At 44.7% G+C, this 22,643-nt stretch overlaps 1 protein-coding gene across 1 annotated transcript; it reads left to right on the plus strand.

Moving 5' to 3' along the window:
- The first annotated feature begins 10,425 nt into the window (after positions 1-10,425).
- UPK1B (uroplakin 1B) lies at positions 10,426-22,394 on the plus strand. Its single transcript, XM_027748248.2, has 8 exons — positions 10,426-10,525; positions 15,778-15,865; positions 16,416-16,616; positions 18,131-18,205; positions 18,932-19,054; positions 19,356-19,535; positions 20,318-20,401; positions 21,044-22,394. Exons 2-8 carry the CDS (start codon positions 15,797-15,799, stop codon positions 21,092-21,094), a joined length of 783 nt encoding a protein of 260 aa, XP_027604049.1. The 5' UTR covers positions 10,426-10,525; positions 15,778-15,796; the 3' UTR covers positions 21,095-22,394.
- The last annotated feature ends 249 nt before the right edge of the window (positions 22,395-22,643 follow it).

A 22,643-nucleotide genomic window follows, 5' to 3' on the forward strand; every position in this document is an offset into this window, starting at 1 on the left:
ATTTTGAAAGAGAGGCCCTACCCAGTTTTCCTCAGCAAACTCAGGGCCAAAATTTTCCTTTGGTAGCCTGGCTACCTTATCTCATGCCAGCAAAGTTTCTGTGTGGTAGCAAGAAGTCTTCCCATTGCACATAAGATAGAGCATCTGTCTTTTCTGCTTCTCAGAAAAGTGAAACAGAAACAGTGTTTTCTGTTCATTTCTCTCCTCAGAGGAGAGGTCACTCTCCTTTGGGGAGCAGCAGTTGTATAGAGATGAATGAGGCTGTACTCAGGACAGCTCTTTGGGCCTAGATTTGTCATGTGTAAATGGCAAGAGACTGAGGAAGACAGTAGGCTGAGGACAATCCTTCAGCTTTCACTGACTTAGAGGGAGTTGATCAGCTCTGAGCAAGGGCTTTGACCAGAAATCTTGGGGAACATACCATGAGCTGAGGAGAAATGTCACTTCCTTCACCTTGAGCCTCTCAGATGATTGAATTGTATTTTGAATTGCAGTTTTTCAAGCAAAAAGAAGCTCAGGAACTTAATTTTATGAAAACAAAAAAGCATTCTCCAGCATGTTGGCAGATTATTGTGTTTAAGCTAGTGTCACCCGGCTGTGCTTTTTTATTTGCTTCACAGTTCTTCTGAAAAATACTTTAGTCCTAGAAAAATTCTACTTTATAGTAAAGCACTGCTGTTTGTGTATAAGAAGGCTTTCCTGTGGCAAGGAGGCAAGTTAGATTTCAAATGGAAACTTTTACTGTAGTCTTAATTCCAGAGTGACTGCCCCTTTTCCATAATTTATTTCTCAAACCATTGGATCCTTATTTCTTCTTCATAAGTGGACATTTATCAACATGACACTAAACTGTCATTAAATTTCTTGCCTTGAGTGCTCTGAAGGAATTAGCAGTTCATTGTGTGTAACTGAAACTATTCCATATAAGTCCTTATAGCACACTAGTCACAGTATATTTGAATGCTCTCCAGAGTGTGCTAAGCAACGTGACTAACATCTGTTGTTTGCTCTTTTTCCTCTCCACAAGGGAGATGTCTATGCACTGAAGTACATTCTTTTGAAAAGGGTGGTTTGTGGGTTTTTTTACCCACACCTGTGTGGTTCTAATGGATAAGGATAGGTCATAGAGTGAAAAGCGTTGAAGTTGGAGGTAATTTGTAGTTCCCAAGGATGATTACTCCTCAATATGAGCTGGACACCAAGAAAGTAAATTATTTTGAAGGAACAGATTTTTTTTTTTGCCGATCCATGGACAGGCACAGAAGCGTGACATCCAATTCATCTGCCAAATGGCATGACCTTATGGCCCATAGAATGTTTCTGTTGTGAACCTTGTACTCCAGAAGCAGGATGCAGAGGAGCAATCAGGAGGAAAGTGTAATCACTGTGGAATAGGTCTCTTGGATGAAAACATCAGTTTCTTTTTCTGCTATCTCTGTGTGGAAGTTAAAATTACTCAGATGCACCAAGCAATACTAAAGTTGCCTATGTATTGCTTCTAACCAATGCAAAAAACCCCCAATGTTGCAACAGCTGATTAAAGATCCTTTTGAAAAGTTCACAGACTCTGCTCTGCTTCTTAGTTAGGTGGAGAGCACATTTTTCAATGGCCAGCTGCTTATAGCATGAGGCATTTCATTGTGACTCATTGGATATGAATCATTGCTACATAACACTAACTTCAAGCTAGTTTAATGCCACTGATTTCAAAGTTTCACAATCATGTAAAACTTTTAGGCAGCAACAACTATTGAGGGCTTTCATGTCTGAAATGGAAGAAATTAACCTCTGGGTAAAGTCCGACAAAGAGCTCAAGAGAAAGCTCCAGCTGAAGACTGGAGAATGTGGAAGAGCTTGGAAAGGAATACACCAGGGCAAATTGGTCAAACCCTATCTGACATGCCTTTGAGTTGTATTCAAGGGAAATCTGCTCTTGACCATTCTTTCAGCCAGAGGAAATGGAGAAGAAAATGAAGGTGAATGAAGAAGAAAATGACATTACCTGAAGGTCAGACATTAATATCCGTGGCTGCATTCCTTTTTTTGGGACTGTCCTCATGGACAGAACTGATGTAGTAGCAGCACCACCAAAAGTTCATGGCCACAGCTCAACATACAGAAATGAAAAGGAGAACTTTGAGTTGTTGGGGTGACATGGATTGGATGAACACTCATCTTCTCCTGGGGAAAGGTGGCGGGTTGGAGTGTCACTGCAGAACAGATGAATTTAGGCAAAGCAGATGCAAGAGATTTCTATATACATAATTCAACACTGGAAACTAACTGCAGACACTGCAGTAGTTGGTCTGTTTTAGAAACAGTTGGTATGAATTAGGAGAATGGCTCTTCCTTTCCCCCTTAAGGCTATCATCTCAATTCCCCATGCAACTCCTCTCACAAGTGGGAAGAGCTCACCCTCCTTTGTGAGACCTTGCTGCTTTCAGGCACTAGGAAGGACATCTCATTGGCTTATTCATCCAGGAGTCTGGGGTAAACTTTCTATCTTCCAGTGCAGAAAATAGGAGAAACCGCTGGTGTACTTTCATAAACTGCAGTGAAATAATACCATGGAAGAAATGAATTATGAGATGGACTCATTTGCTTTTTTACATTGTTACTTTGAGACCAAAAATAAGCATCTTTTTTGTTGTCACTCATTAAAGCGGCAAGAGATGGAGGAACTTGGAACTACATAGAGCTGGACTTACAAAGGTGCATGGCTATTGAAAAAGGAAGGCACTGTAGCTAAGGGAGTGCAGCTCTCCATTTACATTGGCCATAAAAAGTTCACTATAAACTTGCAAGCCTTTGAGGCAAATGCCTTATTTGGAATCACCTGGTCCAACCTTAAAAATCCTTATTATTAACTAGGAGGAAGGATCTATATTAGGGTTAGGGAGTTTGTAGGAAAAAGAGATGACCTCTGTCCTTCCTCCTTCCTGTCCCCCAGCTTTCCTTCTAGCATAAAACAGGAAACAGAGGTGTATACAGGCATGTGTAAGAGCACAATAGTTTGTTAATGAGAAAAATGCATGTCATACCAGCCCTTGAAGAAAAACAGTTTCCACCCTGAGGAGCTTTTGGTGTTTGGACAGATGAGTCGACGTTAGGGAGAAGGCTATATTACATTCAGACAAATGGTCAGAGACCCAAGATTTTTAACAGTGGCTCAAAGTTACATAAACACCATGAACAAACATCACAACCCCTTTGAGGAGCAGAACGATGCTGGCCCTATCCCGCTATTGTTTAAGTATCCCCTTGGGTCTAGCATAATATCCTGCCTCCCTGCAAGGAGATTCAGGGGAGGGCAACATTGCCAGTTTGCTGAAACCCCACAGTATTGAAAGCAAGTATTGCCCACCATATAACCCAGCTTTTGGCCCTGTGGTTTGAATCCTTGGTAAGATAAGAGAGATATCTTGAGAGACTCCTTGACTGTAGTATGGTGCCATGATGCCGATACGTGTTTGGTATGGCAGATAGGAGTGCATATAGTAGAAACTCAGCCTATTGTTGGGAGCAACAGCTCCCTACATTTTGCATTGTTAGGCGTCTAAATGTTTCCAAATGAAGAGAAAAGCACTTTAAAAATGTAAGAGCTAAGCAGGGTCCAGCATAACTCTAACAGAATCACGTTTTGTAGCTACATTTCATACACCTCTTAGAAGTTGTTCTAAGCCTTAGTGGCTTTTCAGAAGTCACGTGTGAAAAAACGGCTCTTGAATAGCAGGTTAAAAAGCATCTTGAAACAGAGTGAAACGTAACCTTTCCTATGTGTGCCCATGAGAGGGCAGCACAGACCGACTGAGCCTTCTCTAAAGGCTATTAAGAGGCAGGGGGACTAACTCGAAGAGTTTATGTCCAGCCATGGAGCAGCTACAAGTAGAGAAGAAACGGTCCATGTAAAAGGTCTGAATTGCCCAAAGCACAACCGCATCCATCCCCCACCTGAAACTAAAACTCAGGTGCAGCTGAGTACCGGTTTGACTGAGTCAAACCCCAGGTGCATGGAAGGGTCTCAGGGAAGTTTCCACTTAGTTACTGAAACCTTAAGAGAGTTTCAGAGGAATAATATTGGACAGTGCCTACAGTCCTGTCAAAGCAATGAGTTGGTGTTAGACATCAACCACACCCTTGCCAAGGCAGAGGCTGTCACCCAGGAGCACTATAAACTTGCCCAAGGCGTGCATACTATTTATTTCCATCCCAGTATTGCACCAGCCAACACCCCTCTGCTATTGCCCTTTCCTCATGCTGCCAAGACTCTTGTGATGCAGCTTTCAGTTGACTGTCCTCCCTCTTTCCCTTGGGTGCTCCAGCCCTTTGACAAGGTGGATGGTGGAGATGCTGAGATAAATGAGACATAGGCTTGCAGCAAGTGTGTTGGAAACTGGGTAGTGACAGCCAACCATATGTAGATGGCAGTGCTCCACAGCCAGCCCCTTACAGCCTCCCACATCAGAGGCAGCTAATGCAGAGGAGGCATTAGCTCCATTAGGATGGATTTGGGAGGAATGAGATATCCCAAAACACCCTTCAATAATAGGATGGAATCAATTCATGTGAATGGATTTCTTTGGCCCCTTGCAAACAAGTGGTAAAGACCGCTTCTTTTGAGCATGTTGTGGCTCATGACTGACACACAGAATTTTGGAGAAGAGGTTTTTAACCATAAGAAATGCAGTCACTAGGTCCAGACAGAACAGCTTGTTCCCAGTCTGTTAGATGAAACTCGACTGAACCAGCAGTAGCAAAGGACCATCACAGTGCCAAGGCCATTTGGTAGCTGGGACCACATCCTAATGGATATATTGACACTGACATATGCAGTCTTTTAGAGGCCAGGAAGCCCTCAAATTCATAACCAAGAGCAATACAGAGACACTGTCTAGCAGACCTTCCCTGGACATTGTCAGCTTTTTAAAACACAAGCAGAAAATTTCTATCTTCTCAAAAGTCCTTTCTTCTGTCAGAGATTTCCTTACGAATCCCAGACAATCCTTTGCCAAGACACAATGAGATTTCTCTCCTCCTGTGAGCCTTCCCTGTGAGCACTTCACCTATGAAGACAGGCTGAGAGAGCTGAAACTGGTCAAACTGGAGAAGGGAAGGCTTAGGGGAGACATCATTGTGGCCTTCCAGTACCTCAAGGGTGCTTATAAAAAGAAGAGAGAGGGATTTTTTATACAGACAGATAATGATAGGACAAGGGGCAATAGTATTAAACTGAAAGAAGACAGGTTTATATTAGATGTCAGGAAAAAATTCTTTACTCAGAGGGTGGTGAAGCACTGGCACAGATTGCCCAGAAAAGTTGTGGATGCCCCATCCCTGAAAGTGTTCAAGGCCAGGCTGGATGGGGTCCTGAACAACCTGATCTAGTGAGTGGCATCCCTGCCCATGGCAGAGGGGTCAGAACTACATGATCTTTAAGGTCCCTTCCAATCCAAACCATTCTATGATTCCCTCCGGTCAGGCTCCTGTTCAGAGTGAGCTGCCTGCCCTCATCAATCTCATCGGAAGATGAGATTGAAAAGAAAGCCACATCTCCTTTACTGGCACTTTTATGCCATCAAGGGTGTTGGCTAAGGAGCATCACTCTTGAAGGGCTTGGCTCCCTTTCCCTGCCAGGAGAAACTCCTGCCAGTGGGAGGGGAGTCAGGGCAGGGCTTGACGTCAGGCTCCTCCATGCATGTTTTATCATGTGCTCTCTGCGTGTACAAAAATGTGACCTGTAGGTTGCTGAAAAACATAAGTGAGATCAGCTACTCTAAGATGCAGATATTTTGGTCTGCGTTTTCCTTTGCAGAAATTAGCCTCAGGCCTGTATTGAGGCTCTCCTATGAGTTTCTTTCATAGTCAGCAGAGTAAAAGAGGCATCCTTATGGTGAGATTTAGAGCCTAAATCTCTCTCAGTATGTGCAAGAAGGCACCCTAAGGGTCTTCTTTATTAACAGTAGTAGCAGCCAATAGAGATTAACCTTTATATACATCCACTACTTCTCTAAGCTTTTGGGTTGAGACCACTGAGGTAGGGAACCTAAGCAGCTGGTCTAATTGTTAGCAGTGGGGTACCAAGATTTAATTTGTTACTGGCTTTATCCACGCATGCAAATATCACTATATGCACTAGCCCAAAAGTCCCTGGGGAAGCAGTTCCCTGCCTGAATTCAGTTCTTTACCACACAGAGTAGCTTCCTCCAAGTTGTTCTTTCTGCTTGCTCACGTGTCAGGAGAAACAGTCTCTTCTGAAAGGCTGAAAGTACAGATTTTCATGCAATCTTATGATTCCAGTAGCTCAGGCTTTATGCAACCACCCAAAATTGCGAGTCTTAATGACACCAAAATACAGGCATGGTTATAAGCTCATTAATAAAGCTACCCTACAAAATTAGAAAAATATGGTGTGTCCCTTTCCTTCCCCAAAATATTAAAAAACCCAATTCTTGAGAGTGTGCCTTATAGCTCTCTCTTTAGGAATGAGGAGTGCAATGCCATATTCATTGCTAAATGCAAAACACCAGGATTACCAGCGTCACAACGATGCTTGTTCTCTGTAACACTCTTTCACCAAGATATCTAAGTTTGAGAGAGAAGTTACTTACCGCATTCCACATTATACTAAATATATACATACAGTTGGGCTTTTCAGCCTATATGTTTGCAGGTTTAGCTGGGGCGGCCAGCCCAGTGACCCGGTGGTTTATTCTAACCCACTATAATTAGCCCATGGTTGTTGCTAACCGTATGCCATTTGTCTCCCCACACTCAGCACTGTTTGGTAAACAATTTCAGAGACAGAGTTGCTCTCCCCTGATCTCACTAGGTGGTGTTCACTTATTTATTCTCTGCACCCCACAGTTATTCCTCTCTCTTGAGACTGAGAGTTATAAAAGTGGCAAAAAAAGGGCAAAAATTTGCCAGAAGAGGGAAGTAGCTGTAGCAAAAGACACAACTGGGGAGGCAGGAGGCAAGCCTGGCAGGAGGCCAGGCCAGCTGCAAACCCGAGGGGCACAACGGACGTCTGTCCCCCACAGCCCACATCCTCGCCCCCCATGCGGATGCATTGAGATGGGAGAGGAGGCAGCCATGAGGAATTCCCTTCTTCTCCTGGGAGGAGCTGGCTCCTGGCCATGGCACGTGGAGGGCTTGGGTGGTAGGCACGAGCCTCAAACCCAAATCTGGCCCAGGGAAGGAAGGTCAAACTGCGGACTGGGAAGCAGCTGTTTGCAGCCCTCGCAGGAATGCAGGAGCAGAGCTGGGTGGCAGGAACTGGGGCTGCAGCCACGGGGAGCAGTGCCCTCAGGAGGAGGTTGCCGGTGAGGTTGGGACTCTGCCAGGAAAGGCAGCAGCCCCTCTACTCGTGGGCAGCGCCTTTGCAGCTTGCTGCAGCAGGGATGCTCGACTTCACTCCCAGCAGGGCTGCCATGCACTGCCACCGTGTGCTGGAGGGGCGATCATCAAAAAAGCCCCTCTCCCTGGGACAAACAGACAGTGCTGATCAAGCTGAACCTGCATATGGGTGCATGGGCTTGGCCAATGCTGAAGCTGCACTGCTGGGGGTGCAGGATTTCTTAAGTCCTCTCCCTCAACCATGAGATCTGATCTTCCCATGCAACATTGCAAATCCAGTCAGGAGCCTCCTGTTCATGGATGGGAGTGGCTCCACCATGATGCTGACATGAGACAGTCACAGAAATGACTCCTGGCATTCTACTACTTTGACCATAAGCTCCTTTTCCTCTCTGTGTGCTCTCTCCCTTCCTAAATCCACCCTCTCATATTCTCTCAGTCTTAAACCACTATTTCCATGGTATGAAGAAAAGAAATTCAAAGGATTCAGGAAGGTGAAAAGTATTCTTAGAGGTGAGGAATGGGGCCAACCCACTGGAATTATCCACAACATCTAATCAGCCCTTTTCAGCAACTTTGGGCATCCTCCAGCATGCCTTCCATGACAATTCTGAATAAACACAGCATACTTCATGACAGGCATGTTCTCACATTGCCCTGTCACCCACAGAGCACATTGCAGTAGCCAAGTGATAGATCTGAAAAATTTCATTTTCCACCTCTATCTGAAAATAGGCCAGGCTGTGGCCTCAGCATCTGACTGTCCCTCCAGATGAAATCCCAAATGACTGTGTGTCTTCACTCCCAATCCTGCACTTTGCCTTTAACTCGAACGCAACAGAGGTGTGCGCATATGTGGACCTACGTCTGGATACGCAAGGAAAGCACGTGCATGTATGGATTTGTACATGTGCAGATACATGTGTGTGTTCATGTGGCTCTGTGAGAGGGTGTGCACACTTGTCAGTCTGTAGCTTTCACAAATGCAAGAGCTTTCACAAATGTATGGGTCTGGCAGTATAGAAGTGTTGGTCCACCTGCAGTATGCCAGCACAGATACAGACAAAAACACAGACACAGGCAGGCTAAAAGAGCTGCAGGCACCCCAGTGGAGGTACCCATGGGGGCACTTCCCACTGCATGGTTTTTCAGCCCCACTGCGCTCCCTTGCTCGGACAAGGTCTCTGACCCTCCTCTGCATGGGCATTCAGGCGAACTTACAGACTAACCTTGTTAGCGCACACCAAGAGAAGTGCAAAGAAACAAACAAAACTTCTCATTCGCTCTCTCCTTCTCCATATCAAATTTTGCTCCAGAGATCACCAAAAATATTCTTACCCAGATTCAAAGCCAGATTAACAAATTGTGAGCAGACAAATGGTGATGGCAGCTGAGGAGTGACCACCACCCACCCCAGCCTTACCCTCTCTTCCAGCCCAAAGAAAGATTCACTCTAACAGCCTTTTGCAGTGTCTTGGACAGGGCTACAGAGCTGCAAGAGCTCTGCTGCACCAGTGCTGGTGACTGGCAGAACTACGAACTTCAATGCCAGCTTCCGCTTCCCTCTCTCCTCTTTCCTCATCTGCTTTTCCCAAAACAATATTTCCAGATGAGAGGTGAGGAGTGTCTTACCACAGCAAGCTTGTGTCTAATCACTGCCTAAGATCAGCCAGACTGAGATGCTCAGGAGGTGCACTCCTTTTCCCCATCAGCTGCTCTCAGTGTCCAACAGCAACAATGAGAGCCTGCCCTCCTGGAGCTGAGCACACCAGCTGGTGTGAAACACCTGGTCCTGCCAACACTGCCGAAATATGGGGTGGTGGCTGCACCAAAATAGACTTCACATGTAAGGAGCACAAATAATGGGCAAGGAGATCTGAGTTATTTAAGTCTAGACAAATAAGCATCTGTATGCTTGAGGAGCCAAATGACCACTTTCTTGTGCCTGTCTGCTAGATCAGACTAAAATAGCTGGGTCTTCTTTTGTTTACAGCTGTGATACCTCATGGCACTGGAAATGCCGAAAGCACTGTCTTTCCTCAGGGAGAAATCTCGCAGGGACCTCATGCAAGAGCTGAATCTCTCTTCAGTTTTCTCCAGGTACCAAAGGATCCATACAATGTTAGAACTATTTCAGTTCTCACTAATTTCACACAAAATATTTTCCAGGATGGCTACCAATGGGATATATACATGTTATTTTCATGTTTGGTTTTGACTTGTGAAGGCTCTAACAACATGGAACTCCCCTCACCCTTCTCAAGCCCATTATTTATTTGGCTGGGTTTTGCAGCAGTAGATGAAGAACACCGAGCACAACCACCTGTGCTTTTGCCAGAGACATGTTCAAGGCTCCAGTAACATGAATCATGGCTTTTGGAAGATTTGGACTGGAATGAGTGAGGGAGAGGAAGGTGAGAGACATTCCTTTTTTTGCCGTGTTCCTCAGCCTTAGTCCTTCTCAGTTCATCACAGGCCAACTAATATATATGTCTGTGCTTGACTTTGCTCAGTCTTAATAAGACTGAATATGTTAAAAATCCAGTGGGCCCAAGGAAATGGGATGGTCTTCCCACTTTTTGTGTTATCCACAGTGTCTTGCAGAGTATCCAATGCTTACACTTCTGTTTCCAAAAAAAATCCCAAACTAAATAAGATGAAAATGGGCCCAACCCAAACCACTGGATTTTTTTCCATGCAACATAATTAAATGGAAAATTAAAATTAATTTAATCTCTGTTTCTATTCAGTACATTCTTCTTATACCCACGTTCAAACAGCAGTCCAGTAATCTTTTAGTCCAGCAATACTTACGTCCTTCCAATTTACCCATCATGTTTAAAGTTCAAGTACCTCATATGAGTGACTCATTCATCCACCCTTTCACGAGTATAATAATAGAAATTCTTTAAAGCTTTGTGTTTTCAGCACAACAGCATTCCAATACGATCTAAGAATCACAGAGACACCCTCTGGTCCCAGGAGGACTGGGGAACAGGTTTGGCTAGAAAAAAAGTTTTACTCATGTGATGGGCACCCTACCAATCACACAGCACATTCCTCAAGCGACCTGTGCTCTTTAAAGCCCAGTGGAGGTGGGAGAAAGGGGCTTTGTTGGCTTTGCAGTTGCATTGGGATCTCTGCTGGGAAGCATCACAAGAAGAGAGAGGTGAGTGCCTTGCTTTGGTCATCATCTTCCTCTTAATGAGGCATGTGAACCATAAGTGTCTGTTAGGAGAAAAGGCAGCTCTTATGTTTAATGTCTTTTATTTTAGTTCCTGGACTGTGTTTAGTATATGGGAATCTGGTACCTGGATAAGATTACCTGCAGTAAATTATCAAGTATTTAATTTTTCTTCCTCTGGCTTCTCTATGGCTCTTTTAATTTGTTTCATATTTTTTCTCCTAAAGACTGGGTAGGAAGGAATGGAAAAATTAAACCTGTTGTAAATCTGAGTGTAAAAGAAAAAAAGAAAAAATGTTGCAGAGGAAGACGAATCTTGTAATTCCCTCTCACTTGTGAATATAGGAAAGGAAAAAAACCCCTCTTGTTTTGGCTGTGCTGAACTAATAAGGGAGAGAGGAAAAACCTACCTCCCAGCACTATTTCCGAGGTAATTATGCTTGATGATGATTTACCATCCACTCCACTGTTCACACAGGCTTCATTTCATAGCAATCTCTCTCCAAAGGAAACTTAATTAGTCTCTGACCCCTTCTTGATGCCAAGCTTTGGTTTTGCTTTATTTTTCTCCCTGGTAGCACAAAATAACTGTCTGGCTCTTCCTTTTCGGAGTGTGGTTGACTCCTAACACACAAGCAGTTCTCTGTCAGAGATGGCTGCACTTTGGGGTAGGTGGAGCATTGGGAAAAGTCTGGAGGGGCAGGAGGAGTGCACGAGTTTGTGTGCACGGGAGGTGTTTGCTTTAAAATAAGTAAACATATGATGAATTGATATTTGCAAAGCATTTGATTTCTTACAGCGAAGTACAAGCTCATCATTAACATATTAAATTACATCCTCTTAAAACCTGTGTAACTCTGATGATGACCCAAGCACTTGGAAAATACCTCCTTTTTAAGTCCCTTAGGGGATAAATTTTCCACTGTAACTAACTAAAAAAAAAAAAAAAAGTAGGTTTATCGCTTAATGCATCAGACTCCACAGCAGGTCCGGGTGTGGGCAGGTCTGTGGCTCACAGAGGCTTCCCACGGCACCAGTGCTGGCATTGACACAGCACCTCCGGCAGCAGTTACGCCTCGGTGAATTCTGTCCTTCAGCACCACAGGACTAGCCCAGGCATCTCCCTTCTGCCTGTGGAGACATGCTCTCCCCCAGGGCAGGGTGAGCACAAGGGATGGGAGGTGTGGTGCCCGGGCCTCTGTGCCGGAGGGGTGTACAGGCAAGGTCCAGGTTTCTGCCGTTGAACAGCTGGGTTTGCTTAGTTGCGCCCGAGTGGTACAGAGCCCTTCAGCCGAGGCGTGCGGAGCCCATGAGTAATAAGGCAAACGCGTCCTTTGTCTCTGTCTCCTTGCACCTGGGGATGGGAATGCAACGCCCTGCACGGGGACCCTGAGGCAGCAAGGGGTGATGTGAGGCCCCTGTAAGCCCCACCACCATGCTGAGAAACCTCCATGAGCAGGGTTTAGAAGTGAATAATACTCACAGAGGTGGTTTTGGACATCCCTCTGTCACAATGCTTGACAAGTACCACAAAACACAAGACAATCAAAATGCCACTGGCTTCTGCATGTGACAATGCCAAATCAATTCTTATCCTGTGGCTTTTTTGTCAAGAGGTGGAATAGAACTAGGCTAAAAAGGGGAATTCATCCGTAAAGTCACTGAAATCCTGTCCTGATCTATAGAAATAGGGTATGGAGGCTTCAAAAGATCAACCAGCCCAATGTGTGTAAAGGGCGCACAACAGAGCCCAAATTGCACTTGAATCCAGGAACTGCTGGCAGAAGGGCTTCCTTTCAAACCCTGCATGAGATTATCACCTCAAACGCAAGGGCAGAAGCCATCCTCTGCAGAAAGAAGCTTCCTTTTCATCTCCCACAGTTGTGCTGCAGGTCTCACAGAGCCCTCGCGAGTAGAGGAAGTGAGGAGAGGTCAAGAAAGCTCAAAGGGCATGGAAAAAGCAGATCTGTCTGCAACTTTTGGAGGAGCGGGGGGAGGGGGAGGCAGGGCTACCACTGCTCCTGAACTCAAACAGGCTCAGCTGGACCCAGGGAGTGTCAGGAGTATTTGAGGAGTCTGAGTGGAGAGGAGTGGGGAGAAGTTGCAGTCTGGGTTGAGACCAGTATGTCAGAAAAAGGGAGATATGTGTTTCAGGAGGGATATATAGGGTTTTTCCATACAATGAGAAAAACAGACACCTTTCCAAAGCTGCTTGGACTATGAAGCAAAGTCTCTGGTATCTCTGGTAGTGATAATTGAATACCTCGGCTAAATTGCAAGGGTTTTGGGACATGCTGAGAAACACTGGGTCAAGGCTGAAATCTCAGGACCTGGCTGCTTTCTTATGTGGAGCTTTTGGATAGTGGTTGCAGCTGAAGCTCCAGTTTCCTCTAGGAGTTCACAGAAGCCCCAGGAAACTGTATTTGGGTCATAAAACTAATCTTAACCAGCCCAGGAAGAAAGCTCCTCTACCTCCAAATGCATTTGTGTCCACAGGCAGAGGCTGATGCACCTGTGTCTCTGGGAGTTGGGAGAAGGGCTGCCTACCAGTGTCACACCCGAGTTGTTGTCAGGTCACATCACAGTTGTTGTGAGTCACATCTCTGTGCAGCTTGCCTTGGGCAAGTTGGCCAAGGTTTGCCTCATGCCTCTGTACTCATGTACCAGCACCAAGTGCTGTGCTATCTGCTCTTGCTTAATGCAGCTTCCCTCTGAGGCATGAGGAGCAGATAGTAGGTGGAAAGCTCCAGATCTTCCACAGCTTCTCCTCTGGGGCCTGTTGAAGGACTGGCTCTCCAGCTGCCCAGCTATTGTCATGGCCTTGGACTACCTGCATGGTCTCTGATTGGTAATAATGATACTGGACCAGTATCATCAGATATGCAGAAGGAGTCAGACAAAGGGTTGCCATATGTGGCACAGGGGAATGAAGTGAATACAAAGTAATGGACTCTTTCAATGCCAATGACTTGAGGTAGAGGGAGAATTCACAGAAATACGGCAACATCATTACAGTGTTTATTTTTAGATCTACAGTAAAGGCTTTTCTTTCCCTTTTCCTCCTCCTGGCCTCTCTGCTTCTCTCCATGCTGCAATCCTATTGGACGTAGTTAAGGAGAAATAGAAATTTGCCACTCTCCAGCTGATACCTGTGTGGTGGTGACTGTGTCCAGTTTTCTTCACAACTATAGTAGCCTAAGAGATGGGTTAACCCCAGGAGAAGAGGATTGCTTTCTCCAACTCATGTGACTGCAGTAATAGCTGCCCAAGGGGAGGCAGGAGTAAGCTGGGCTCTGCCTGCCAAGCAGGAGAAGAAAGCCAGCTTCTGGGGAGGCAAGAGCATGGGCCAGATGGATGGCCCACATACAAGGTGTGAGCACTGTTGTTACACTGAAGAGGCATCTCACGCTCAACCATGGTATTTACATGGCAGCTGGAGCAGACCCGCTTTTCAATGTGGTAGTCAGAGTTCAAGTGCCTGCATTTGAGCAGGAAAGATTTCCTTGCTTTTTGGACTGCTCCCTGGCTTGTCATGTTTCTTAGATTGCAATAACTAAAGGCTTTTCTGAAATCTCTGGAGTTTGCAGCACATAGGTCCATGAGCCAGACAGCAATCTCTCCAGCTTTCAGATGAGTAGAGGACCAGGATCCATCTCAGGTTTGCCAGAATTTGCAGCGCTGTATTGCTGAACATGTGGCCAAACATTGCCCAGATCCAGATTTGACCTGCAAAACAGTTTCATGTGACCCCCTGGACATACTCGCTGGTCAGGAAGTTTGGCAGTGACAGAGCTTCAGGTTGACCTCATGAGCCTGCCATTTTCAAATACAGAGCCATACAGCTTCATATATATTGGTCTGGCCTCCAAACACCTGTTTGCGACTAAAAATGGCTTCTCACTCTAGAAGTAATGGCCATGCCTACACATGCTATCATAGGAAAATAGAAAATACTTATGTGCTCTGCTAGTATAATGGTGAGAGCACTGGAGATGTCTCTATGCCTAACCCTCAAACCACTGCAGAAAGAGTAGTAGGAAATACCTGTTTTGCATCTGTCACTGTTGGAAGTCTTGCATACTCCAAATAGAGCAGCTGCTTAGGCAGCATTGTTAGAGAAGTCTCGCAATTCTCTGTTCCTCAGGGAAGTCCCCTTCACTGACACCTGTGTCTGCTTATATATTCCCACAGCTTCTTTGAAGAATCATAGAGTCAGTGATCCCAGCAAGAGACACACAAGTGCAGGTACTCTGGCAGAAGTAGGATGTTAAAGCTGCTTTTCCTGTTGTCTGCTTAAGTTGGGCCAACTTCAGTCTTTCTTTCTGGGTTTATATTTTCATAACCACCTGGCAAATGCAGCTGTCTCTGGGTTTGGGTTTTTTCCCTTCCCCTCTCCATGCAGACACATGTTCCATCCCTTTGAAAGAAGGACTTCGTAGGAGCTGGCATTTGAGCTTCTTTCTCCAAGAGGTCTCACACCACTGACTAGTGCCTTTATGCTCCTCTCTCTGGAAGGGGATGAATTTGACACGGGGCACCTGACTCCAGACTGCAGGATATAGCACTCTCAGGAATTTGGTGGGAACGCTACTTGGCCTGGCTCCCATGAACCAGCTGCAGCCTGAGCTACTCCCTCCCTCCCTCCTTCCCTCACACCTGACTTGGGGGGCTCAGCCCCAGTTTCCAACATGGGTGGGATATGGGCTACCCTTAGCAAAGTGTAGCCAAGCCCTGCACCAAAGGTACATGTGTGGGATACAGCTAAGGCACCGTGCTTACCAGTTCAGTCCCATGGTAGTGAAACAGCCAGCAGAGTGGACAGCATCCTCTGGAATAACACTGGCTCCTTTGGAAGAGGAGTGAGGTGAGGGCACTGAACTTGTCCACTGTCCATCCAGATGTAGCTGGTGTTTCTGGCTAGGTGGAAATGCAACACCATGAGCTGAGGTTGGCATGGGTGTTGTTGTGATGATGAAAACCCTACCCAAAACAGAGATGAAGACACGATGCCCTCAAAGTGGTCCCAGTCTTCTGTAGCTCAAGTATCAAGGAGAGTTATCAGATTAATACCTGGGGAAGTTTCTCCTCTGAAACTACTATGAAGCAAGGGGTGAGAGGTGTACAGACAGGCTGGCAAGTTCTATCTATCTATCCTTCTCCTCAAGGATAATTTCTATTTCTTTGTGAACCATATTGTACTGGTGGTCTAATTGAAGACTGTATTTGGCTTTTCCTAGGTTGCATGAAGAACTAAAGATGGCAAAAAGTGAGGACTGCATACACATTTTACAGGGTCTATTAGTCTTTGGAAATGCGGTCATTGGGGTAAGTGAAGTGGAACAAGTACAGTGGAGGCTTCCTTCCAGTATGATACTTCTTAAAAACAGCAGTTTTCAGATGTGAAATCCTTCTTCAAGTGTGAAGTCCACACATAAATAGTCCAATAAAGTGTGAGAGAAGAGGAAAAGGAGAGCTGTCCTAGATGAACAGTTTGGTGGGAAAGGGACAGCAGGGGGTGACCCAGAAGATGAAGGTAAGTTCTAGGGAAAGAGTCCTAGAACTGTCATCAGAAGCTGACTAACATCTTTCCAGCCACCTCTCTCCATATAATGATGGAATGGTTCTGTTCATTCTTTCACAACAACATCCTCAGGTCCTAGGCCAGACCTCTCAGGTCTAGGCTGGGTGAGATTTGCCTGCAGTTCTTCTGTGAAGTCACAATACAAGAAATTGTAGAGCTGGGCAGAGGAGGAGTTGAGTAGCTCCCATTTGTCAGGCAATCAAAATAAAGGAAAGCAGTCTGTGCCTGCTTCTGTCTCTCCTATTTCTTTAGGGAAGCTTGACCTAATGCATTTCCTACACTTGTGCTCCTCAGATGTGTGGCATTGCCCTGACAGCAGAATGTATCTACTTTGTGTCTGATCCACATGGTCTTTACCCTCTGCTGGAAGCCACAGAAAATGATGGCATCTATGCTGCTGCCTGGATTGGCATCTTTGTTGGCTTTGCACTGTTTGCTCTATCTATCCTTGGTATCATTGGAATCATTAAGTCTGACAGGACCTTGCTGCTGGTGGTAAGTATAAGAAAGTTTGCCTACCTATTGCTATCAAACTGAACAAATGCTGCCTGATCACCTCAGTAATCCACCAATGAGCAAAGACAGCTTTTATAGCGATGAGGAGCCAAAGGTTCTTCTTGGTCATGGCTGTGGTGTCCCAGAAAATGACTCCTGTGAACATACATGCATGAGAAGATCCCAGACCAGGCTGAGGGAATGGATGGAGGTGGCCACAGTGGAGTTTTAAGCTGACTGGCTTGACCCTGACCTTGCCCTTAAGCAATGCAGAAGCACTTGTGCAATCACATATATCTGGGATGTGGTTTAGATACTTGTTTCTCCCCACCCCTTACTGCTTTTCAGCTGTCATGCACCATTCAGTTTAGGAGCTGATAAGTAATTATTTCTGTACAAGGCATTAGTAAGTGTCAGTATACCAACTATGGATGCAGTTGAGAACATGAGACATCAGCAGGCAGGCACAAATTACAGGGGTGGGGACAGAGATTTGGATAAGCCGAGGACAATGTTAAGATGTGAACAAATCTTTGTACAGTGTCTTACTTAGTCCTTTGGTCTGGAAAAAACATTAGTGGCAAAACTTAGCTGATGCTTGTATGAACAAAAGGTGGAGCTGAAAACTCTGGAATTGGCTCTCTCTTGGATTATTGTGGGGTGGCAGGGTGTCTGTTTTAGACAAGAGGCACTCAGAGATCTGAACTCTTGTGCCAGGGAATTTGCCAGCAAAGAGCTGAGGAAATAGAATTCCCTTAACTCTGAATTTTGGTGTCTTGGCTAAATCCCAAGGCTCTGATTTGAGATATGAGAGGCTACAAGGGACAGAAGCTTGGATAAGAAGGAAACTTGAATCAGAAATGAACATTATAAAAAGTGAGAGGAGAAATAGACATGAGGACTCAAAAGGGAATATGGAAAATGTTAAAGGGATTGTGCAGAAAAGGGAAAAGAAGGAGAGGTGACCCTTGGAATCTGTTTTCGTGAAGGATCTTTGCTCACAGTGTAAGAGTGTTAAGGAAATCTGATGATGAAAAATCAAGAGGATCTGAATGATACCCTGAATTGCACCTTCTGTTTCCCCAAAGTACAAGTTCTCCTGCTAGGAGTGAACAGCTTCTTGCTGACAAGCCTATAGCTGTCAAGTGGAAGGAGAAGACATGACACAAACATAGGTTGCCAATGAGTTGCAACAAAGAAAATGGCAAATGTTATTCTAGGACATATTAGGCAAAATGTTTTCCATAAAGGCAGTGTAGTCTTAATACCATGAGGTCCTGATGAAATCTCATCTGTGAGATGGGGAACAATTCCGGTCATTTACCTTCAAGAAAGCAGATTGCAAATTGAAACAAGCACAGGGAAAGGCTATATGAACATTCAGGGGCACAGAGAGGACTGAAGAAACTATGATAGCCTGGCCACCTTTACCTTGAGTAGGGTTTCAGGCTTAATCTTGAAAAAAATGCGTAACTGTTTCTCTAAGAACTAACTCTGCTCTCTGTCTCCCACAGTACATCATTCTGATGCTGATTACTTTTGCATTTGAAATGGCTTCTTGTATCACGGCAGTGACTCACCGAGACTTCGTGAGTATTTCTTTCCTGATGTATTCTTTTAACTGCACTGGGAAATGCAGTTCTAGGGCACACAGTTGTCCTGTTCCGTGTAGTAAATGGCCTATGTGATAGTACAGCGTAAACTCATAGGACTACTGCTAAGCAGAAGACAGCCCTTCAGGGAAAGACTCCAACATCATCATTCTAATCAAGGAAATAACTTTGTTTTTTCTAACATAGTTTTGTTACTTTTAACATTTTAAAATGTTTACAACCTTGCAGTTAAGGAAATAATAGCGTGGGTTAGCTGAATCATCAATACAGTGTTTAGTCTTTCAGCTACAGACTGATTAATCTATTATACACGTCAAAGACAAATCTTCGGTATTGCCCCAGGCAATGTTACTAGTGAGGGAAAGATTACATGGGTTATTGAAGATATTGGTGGGGAGCAAAATGATTTGTGGTACTTTAGTTCCAAGCAACATATCAAATGCAACCCATAGCTTCTGCACATCTCCTGTGGTCTGACATCTGGTAGTGCCTGCTTAAGATCTATATCTTTCTTGCTCCTGGTCCTCAAATCCTGCTCTTTATTCTCTTTTGTGTAAAACCAGGGTAGAGGCAGCATTCCTGTTCTCCATCAAGACACTGAAACAAGCAAACAAACCCTCCCCAAATAACCCTATATTTGCTTTACATGGCCACTTATTTACATTGTTTTTGCATCAACCAACTGTTGGGTTTTTTCTGTAGCTCACTCCAAATCTCTTCCTGAAGCAAATGCTGGAGAGGTATCAGAAGGCAGAGCCAGCTAATAACAATGACAAATGGATGACTGAAGGGGTCACAAAGACGTGGGATAAACTCATGCTTCAGGTAATAATAACAATAATAAAAGTCACTAATTACTAAATGCTCTACAGGTCTGGAATTTCAAGTCCTTCTTGGGGCCGCTCAGTAATAAAGAGGATGGCATCTGCCTTGAACCTTAAAGAAAGTTCTGACATACTCCCCCTTTTGCTTGTTTATCAGATAGACTGTCAAAAGCAGGCACTTCAAAAATCTCTCCCATAAATCTGTAGTTAATGTCTAACCAGCTATGTGCAGTGTCCAGACATGTGTGGGGCTGTGGCCTGGGCCCATAAAGACTATTCTCTTCTCTTCTCTCACCCTGCAGAACCATTGCTGTGGGGTGCTGGGCCCCTCCGACTGGCAGGAGTACACGTCTGCCTTCCGCTCCACACACAGCGATGCTGACTTCCCCTGGCCACGAAAATGCTGTGCCATGGATGCCCAAGGGCTTCCCGTCAACCTTGATGGCTGCAAACTTGGAGTCCCTGGCTATTATAACAGCAATGTAAGACCATCCCTGCTTTTTCCAGTTAATGTATGTCAGTCAACAGTGCCTTTCTGGAAGGGAATGAAACTGTGAATAGCCTTTCTTCTCTACTGTAATCTCTGGGTTTCTCCTATCTTCTGGAGCAGAAGAGCCTGGAGTGGAGTCCTGGCCACGTTGCTGAACACAGGATAGGGGGTTTTTTTAGGATAAAGACTTTCCTAATGGATAGAGAACTATTAAGAAAACTCTCCCAATGCCACCAGAAAGAAGTGACATCTGTAACATGTAGATGGACAGCAGCTGAATCAAACTTAGCCCAAAGATGAGTGCATATAATATGAGCAAATCAGCAGTTCTACCTCAAGGTAGAACTTTTCAGTAGACTAGCAACTAATCTATTCCAATAGGTTGCTGGGTCATGAGCATCAGCTTCTGCATTAGCATGTATTTCTAGAAGGCATTCAAGCTTCCAATTTTGCCTGTAGCTTCTTAATTCTAGAGGTCAATTCTGTGTCAACTGTGTTTGGTTATTTAAGTGTACTTGGCAAGTGGATGGCACAGGAAGCTGTCCTTGAAGTGTCTGAGATAGATTTTTGCATTTGGAGCTAGAAACAGGTAGGTTATCTAGAAGTTGTCAATAAGCAGTGTAGCTCTGGCTTGGTTTTGTCAGACCCTACGAGGTGCCCAAATTGCAGTAGGAGAGGAAGATGTCACCTCAGTCTCTCTCAGAAGTGGATGAGCTTCTTGCCTTGCAGTAAAAGCTCAAAGCTGGTATTGAGTCATCCCTGGTTGTCTTACAGGGTTGTTATGATGCTATTTCTGGGCCAGTGAACACACATGCCTGGGGTGTTGCCTGGTTTGGTTTTGCCATCCTCTGCTGGACTGTAAGTACTTTATATTTGCCTTTATTTCCTCTTCTCTTTTCTCGGTATTCCACACCCAGTTGGGTGGAGGTGGATGACAGGACTGACACATTTAAAATGTCCATAGATTATCATATTCATTCCTCACCTATCTGCCTATAGCCTGTTCCACTAACTGCTACATTTACAAGTTCTCCTCCATTATGGCTTCCAGAGGTGAGGAACTAGATGGCTTTCTAGTCTGATGAGTCCTGCCGCCATCTCAACAACACTCAGCAAATACAGCTTGCAGATACTTGTTTGTGAAGGGTATTGGATCATCTAAACAGCAATCACGATAGATAATTCAGTTTGTAGTTTGAAGACTTTGTATGAATATTTTAAGTACTCTTAAAAGTAAACTCTCAGGGTTCAGCAGCTTCATGAGAGATAATCCCTAGTAAGATGAGTGATACAGTCAGATAGTTATGGCTGCGCACATCTTCTTTCTTCACTGTGTAGTTTCTGTGCAGATAAAAAAAATTAAGCTTCCTCTGCCTGAACAAGCTTTGCTTTTCAAGAATTTCTGTTGTCCCTCCTAGCAATGGGACTAAATGAGGATGGGGGAAAGGTGGAGAAAAGGAAATGGGGAGCAGAGAAACTTTAGCAGTCTTGTCTTTTCAGTTCTGCGTCCTCCTTGGTACCATGTTCTACTGGAGTGGAATTGAATACTGAAGGCCCAGTGTACTCAGTGCTGTCCTGAAATGCCGTGTGAAACTGCGTTTGTCTTCTGCTCCATTCTCCTTGTGCCATGGAGGATTTGAAGTTTTCCCACTACCTCTCCCATATATACTTTTGCCCCTCCAAAACCTGACACACAGAACTGACTGCAGGAAAGAATCTTCTTGTCCCTCCTTGCCCCTTGTTCTGCAGCCTTTATGTCTCCTGGCTGAGGCACAATCCTTCTTTCATGGTGCAAGAAATCCTTGGAGCATAAGATAAGAAGTTATCTGATTTGTTCTCTGATGATACCAGTAAAGGAAATCTCCATATACACTTGCTGCGAAACATGGCTCTCTAAAGTAAGGTTGAATTTAAATGGTAACACTAAAGGCTCCAGCAAGGGCTATGTGAGCAAAGCTGTAACCTCTTGTGACCAAAACTGTAACCTCCCATGACCAATAAAGATGGATGCTGCAAGGGAGAAGACTGCAGACCTCTCTAATATATTTTATTGTTCAACTTCTCTTCCTGGTCTCTGTCACCCCTTGCCTTGGAATAAGGCAGATTTCCTGAGAGTTTTAGTGTGTCAGCAGTAGAGACATGTCACAGAGAAAAAGTGTTGCTAGTCAAGCCCAATAAAAGGCTAGCTCACTCCTCAGCAATATGCTGCCTATAAGCAAGCCTACCTTCTGTCGCTGATGAAACTACTGCATGTACTCCTACCTTCAGAAGTGCCAGTCCAGGAAAATCTTCACTTGCTGACAAGCAACTCCTTCAAAAAGCTGTTCTGTACTTCACACAAGATTTCACACATCTACAGGCTAGAATTCGTGCAGAATACAAAGGGTCTTGTGCTGTTGTTGGCTTTGCAAAAGTGGCTGTCCCATGCCCCTAGTTTACTGTGCTTCTTGCTTCGGCTACCTGTATGTATATGGTTACATCTCCTATGTAATTCCCCTTCCACATCCCTGGATCAGGTAGGACATAAGGCAAACAATGGCAATGAGTATCTCTTGTGAAAAATGCAAGCAAGGTGCTATCTGAACCAAATCCAGTCCTTGCATCAGCACTTAACAGTTCTCAGTCATTTCAACAGAGGTTGCGTATTTTGGCCCGGACTTTATCTGCTGTCTTTCCTAGTGAACACTTCAGCAGTTAAATGTATCATGAGAAATATGCTCCTGTAGAGGATTTTAAGATTAATCCTTCGGAAGTTCTACTGATTCAGGTCCTGACACTTGCTATCTGCCTTGATTCTTTGTTTTTGTATATTCACCAAAATACTAATTAAAAAGAAGTGGAGGTGAATTTTTTCTCTTGTTCAAGATGGTGTGTTTGGGAAGGGGAAATAATAAAGGTCTGTATCTGGATGTCTGGGGCAGGACAAAGGCAGGCTTTAATGTCCTGTAATGCCATTCTGATGCATGGTGCTACAGAAACACTGAATAATCCTTTGCTAGAGTGCTGGGGAAGAGAAAGAGGCAGATATGAGAATGAATAGCTTAAGGAAGAAATGCAGAACTGCAACATAGAAGTTTTCTGTATGAGTGTGCCTTCAGAA

This window comes from Pipra filicauda, unplaced genomic scaffold (genome assembly GCF_003945595.2).
Source record: "Pipra filicauda isolate LSUMZ 115617 unplaced genomic scaffold, ASM394559v2 scaffold220_size1292976_pilon, whole genome shotgun sequence".
NCBI lineage: Eukaryota > Metazoa > Chordata > Aves > Passeriformes > Pipridae > Pipra > Pipra filicauda.

What these genes read in the sequence shown, in the direction of transcription:
- UPK1B (XM_027748248.2), top strand. Translation starts at nt 15,797, where the DNA reads ATGGCAAAAAGTGAGGACTGCATACACATTTTACAGGGTCTATTAGTC. An exon ending in ACAGGACCTTGCTGCTGGTG is followed by an intron (nt 16,617 to 18,130) that starts GTAAGTATAAGA and finishes TGTCTCCCACAG; the next exon opens with TACATCATTCTGATGCTGAT. An exon ending in TTGCCATCCTCTGCTGGACT is followed by an intron (nt 20,402 to 21,043) that starts GTAAGTACTTTA and finishes TTGTCTTTTCAG; the next exon opens with TTCTGCGTCCTCCTTGGTAC.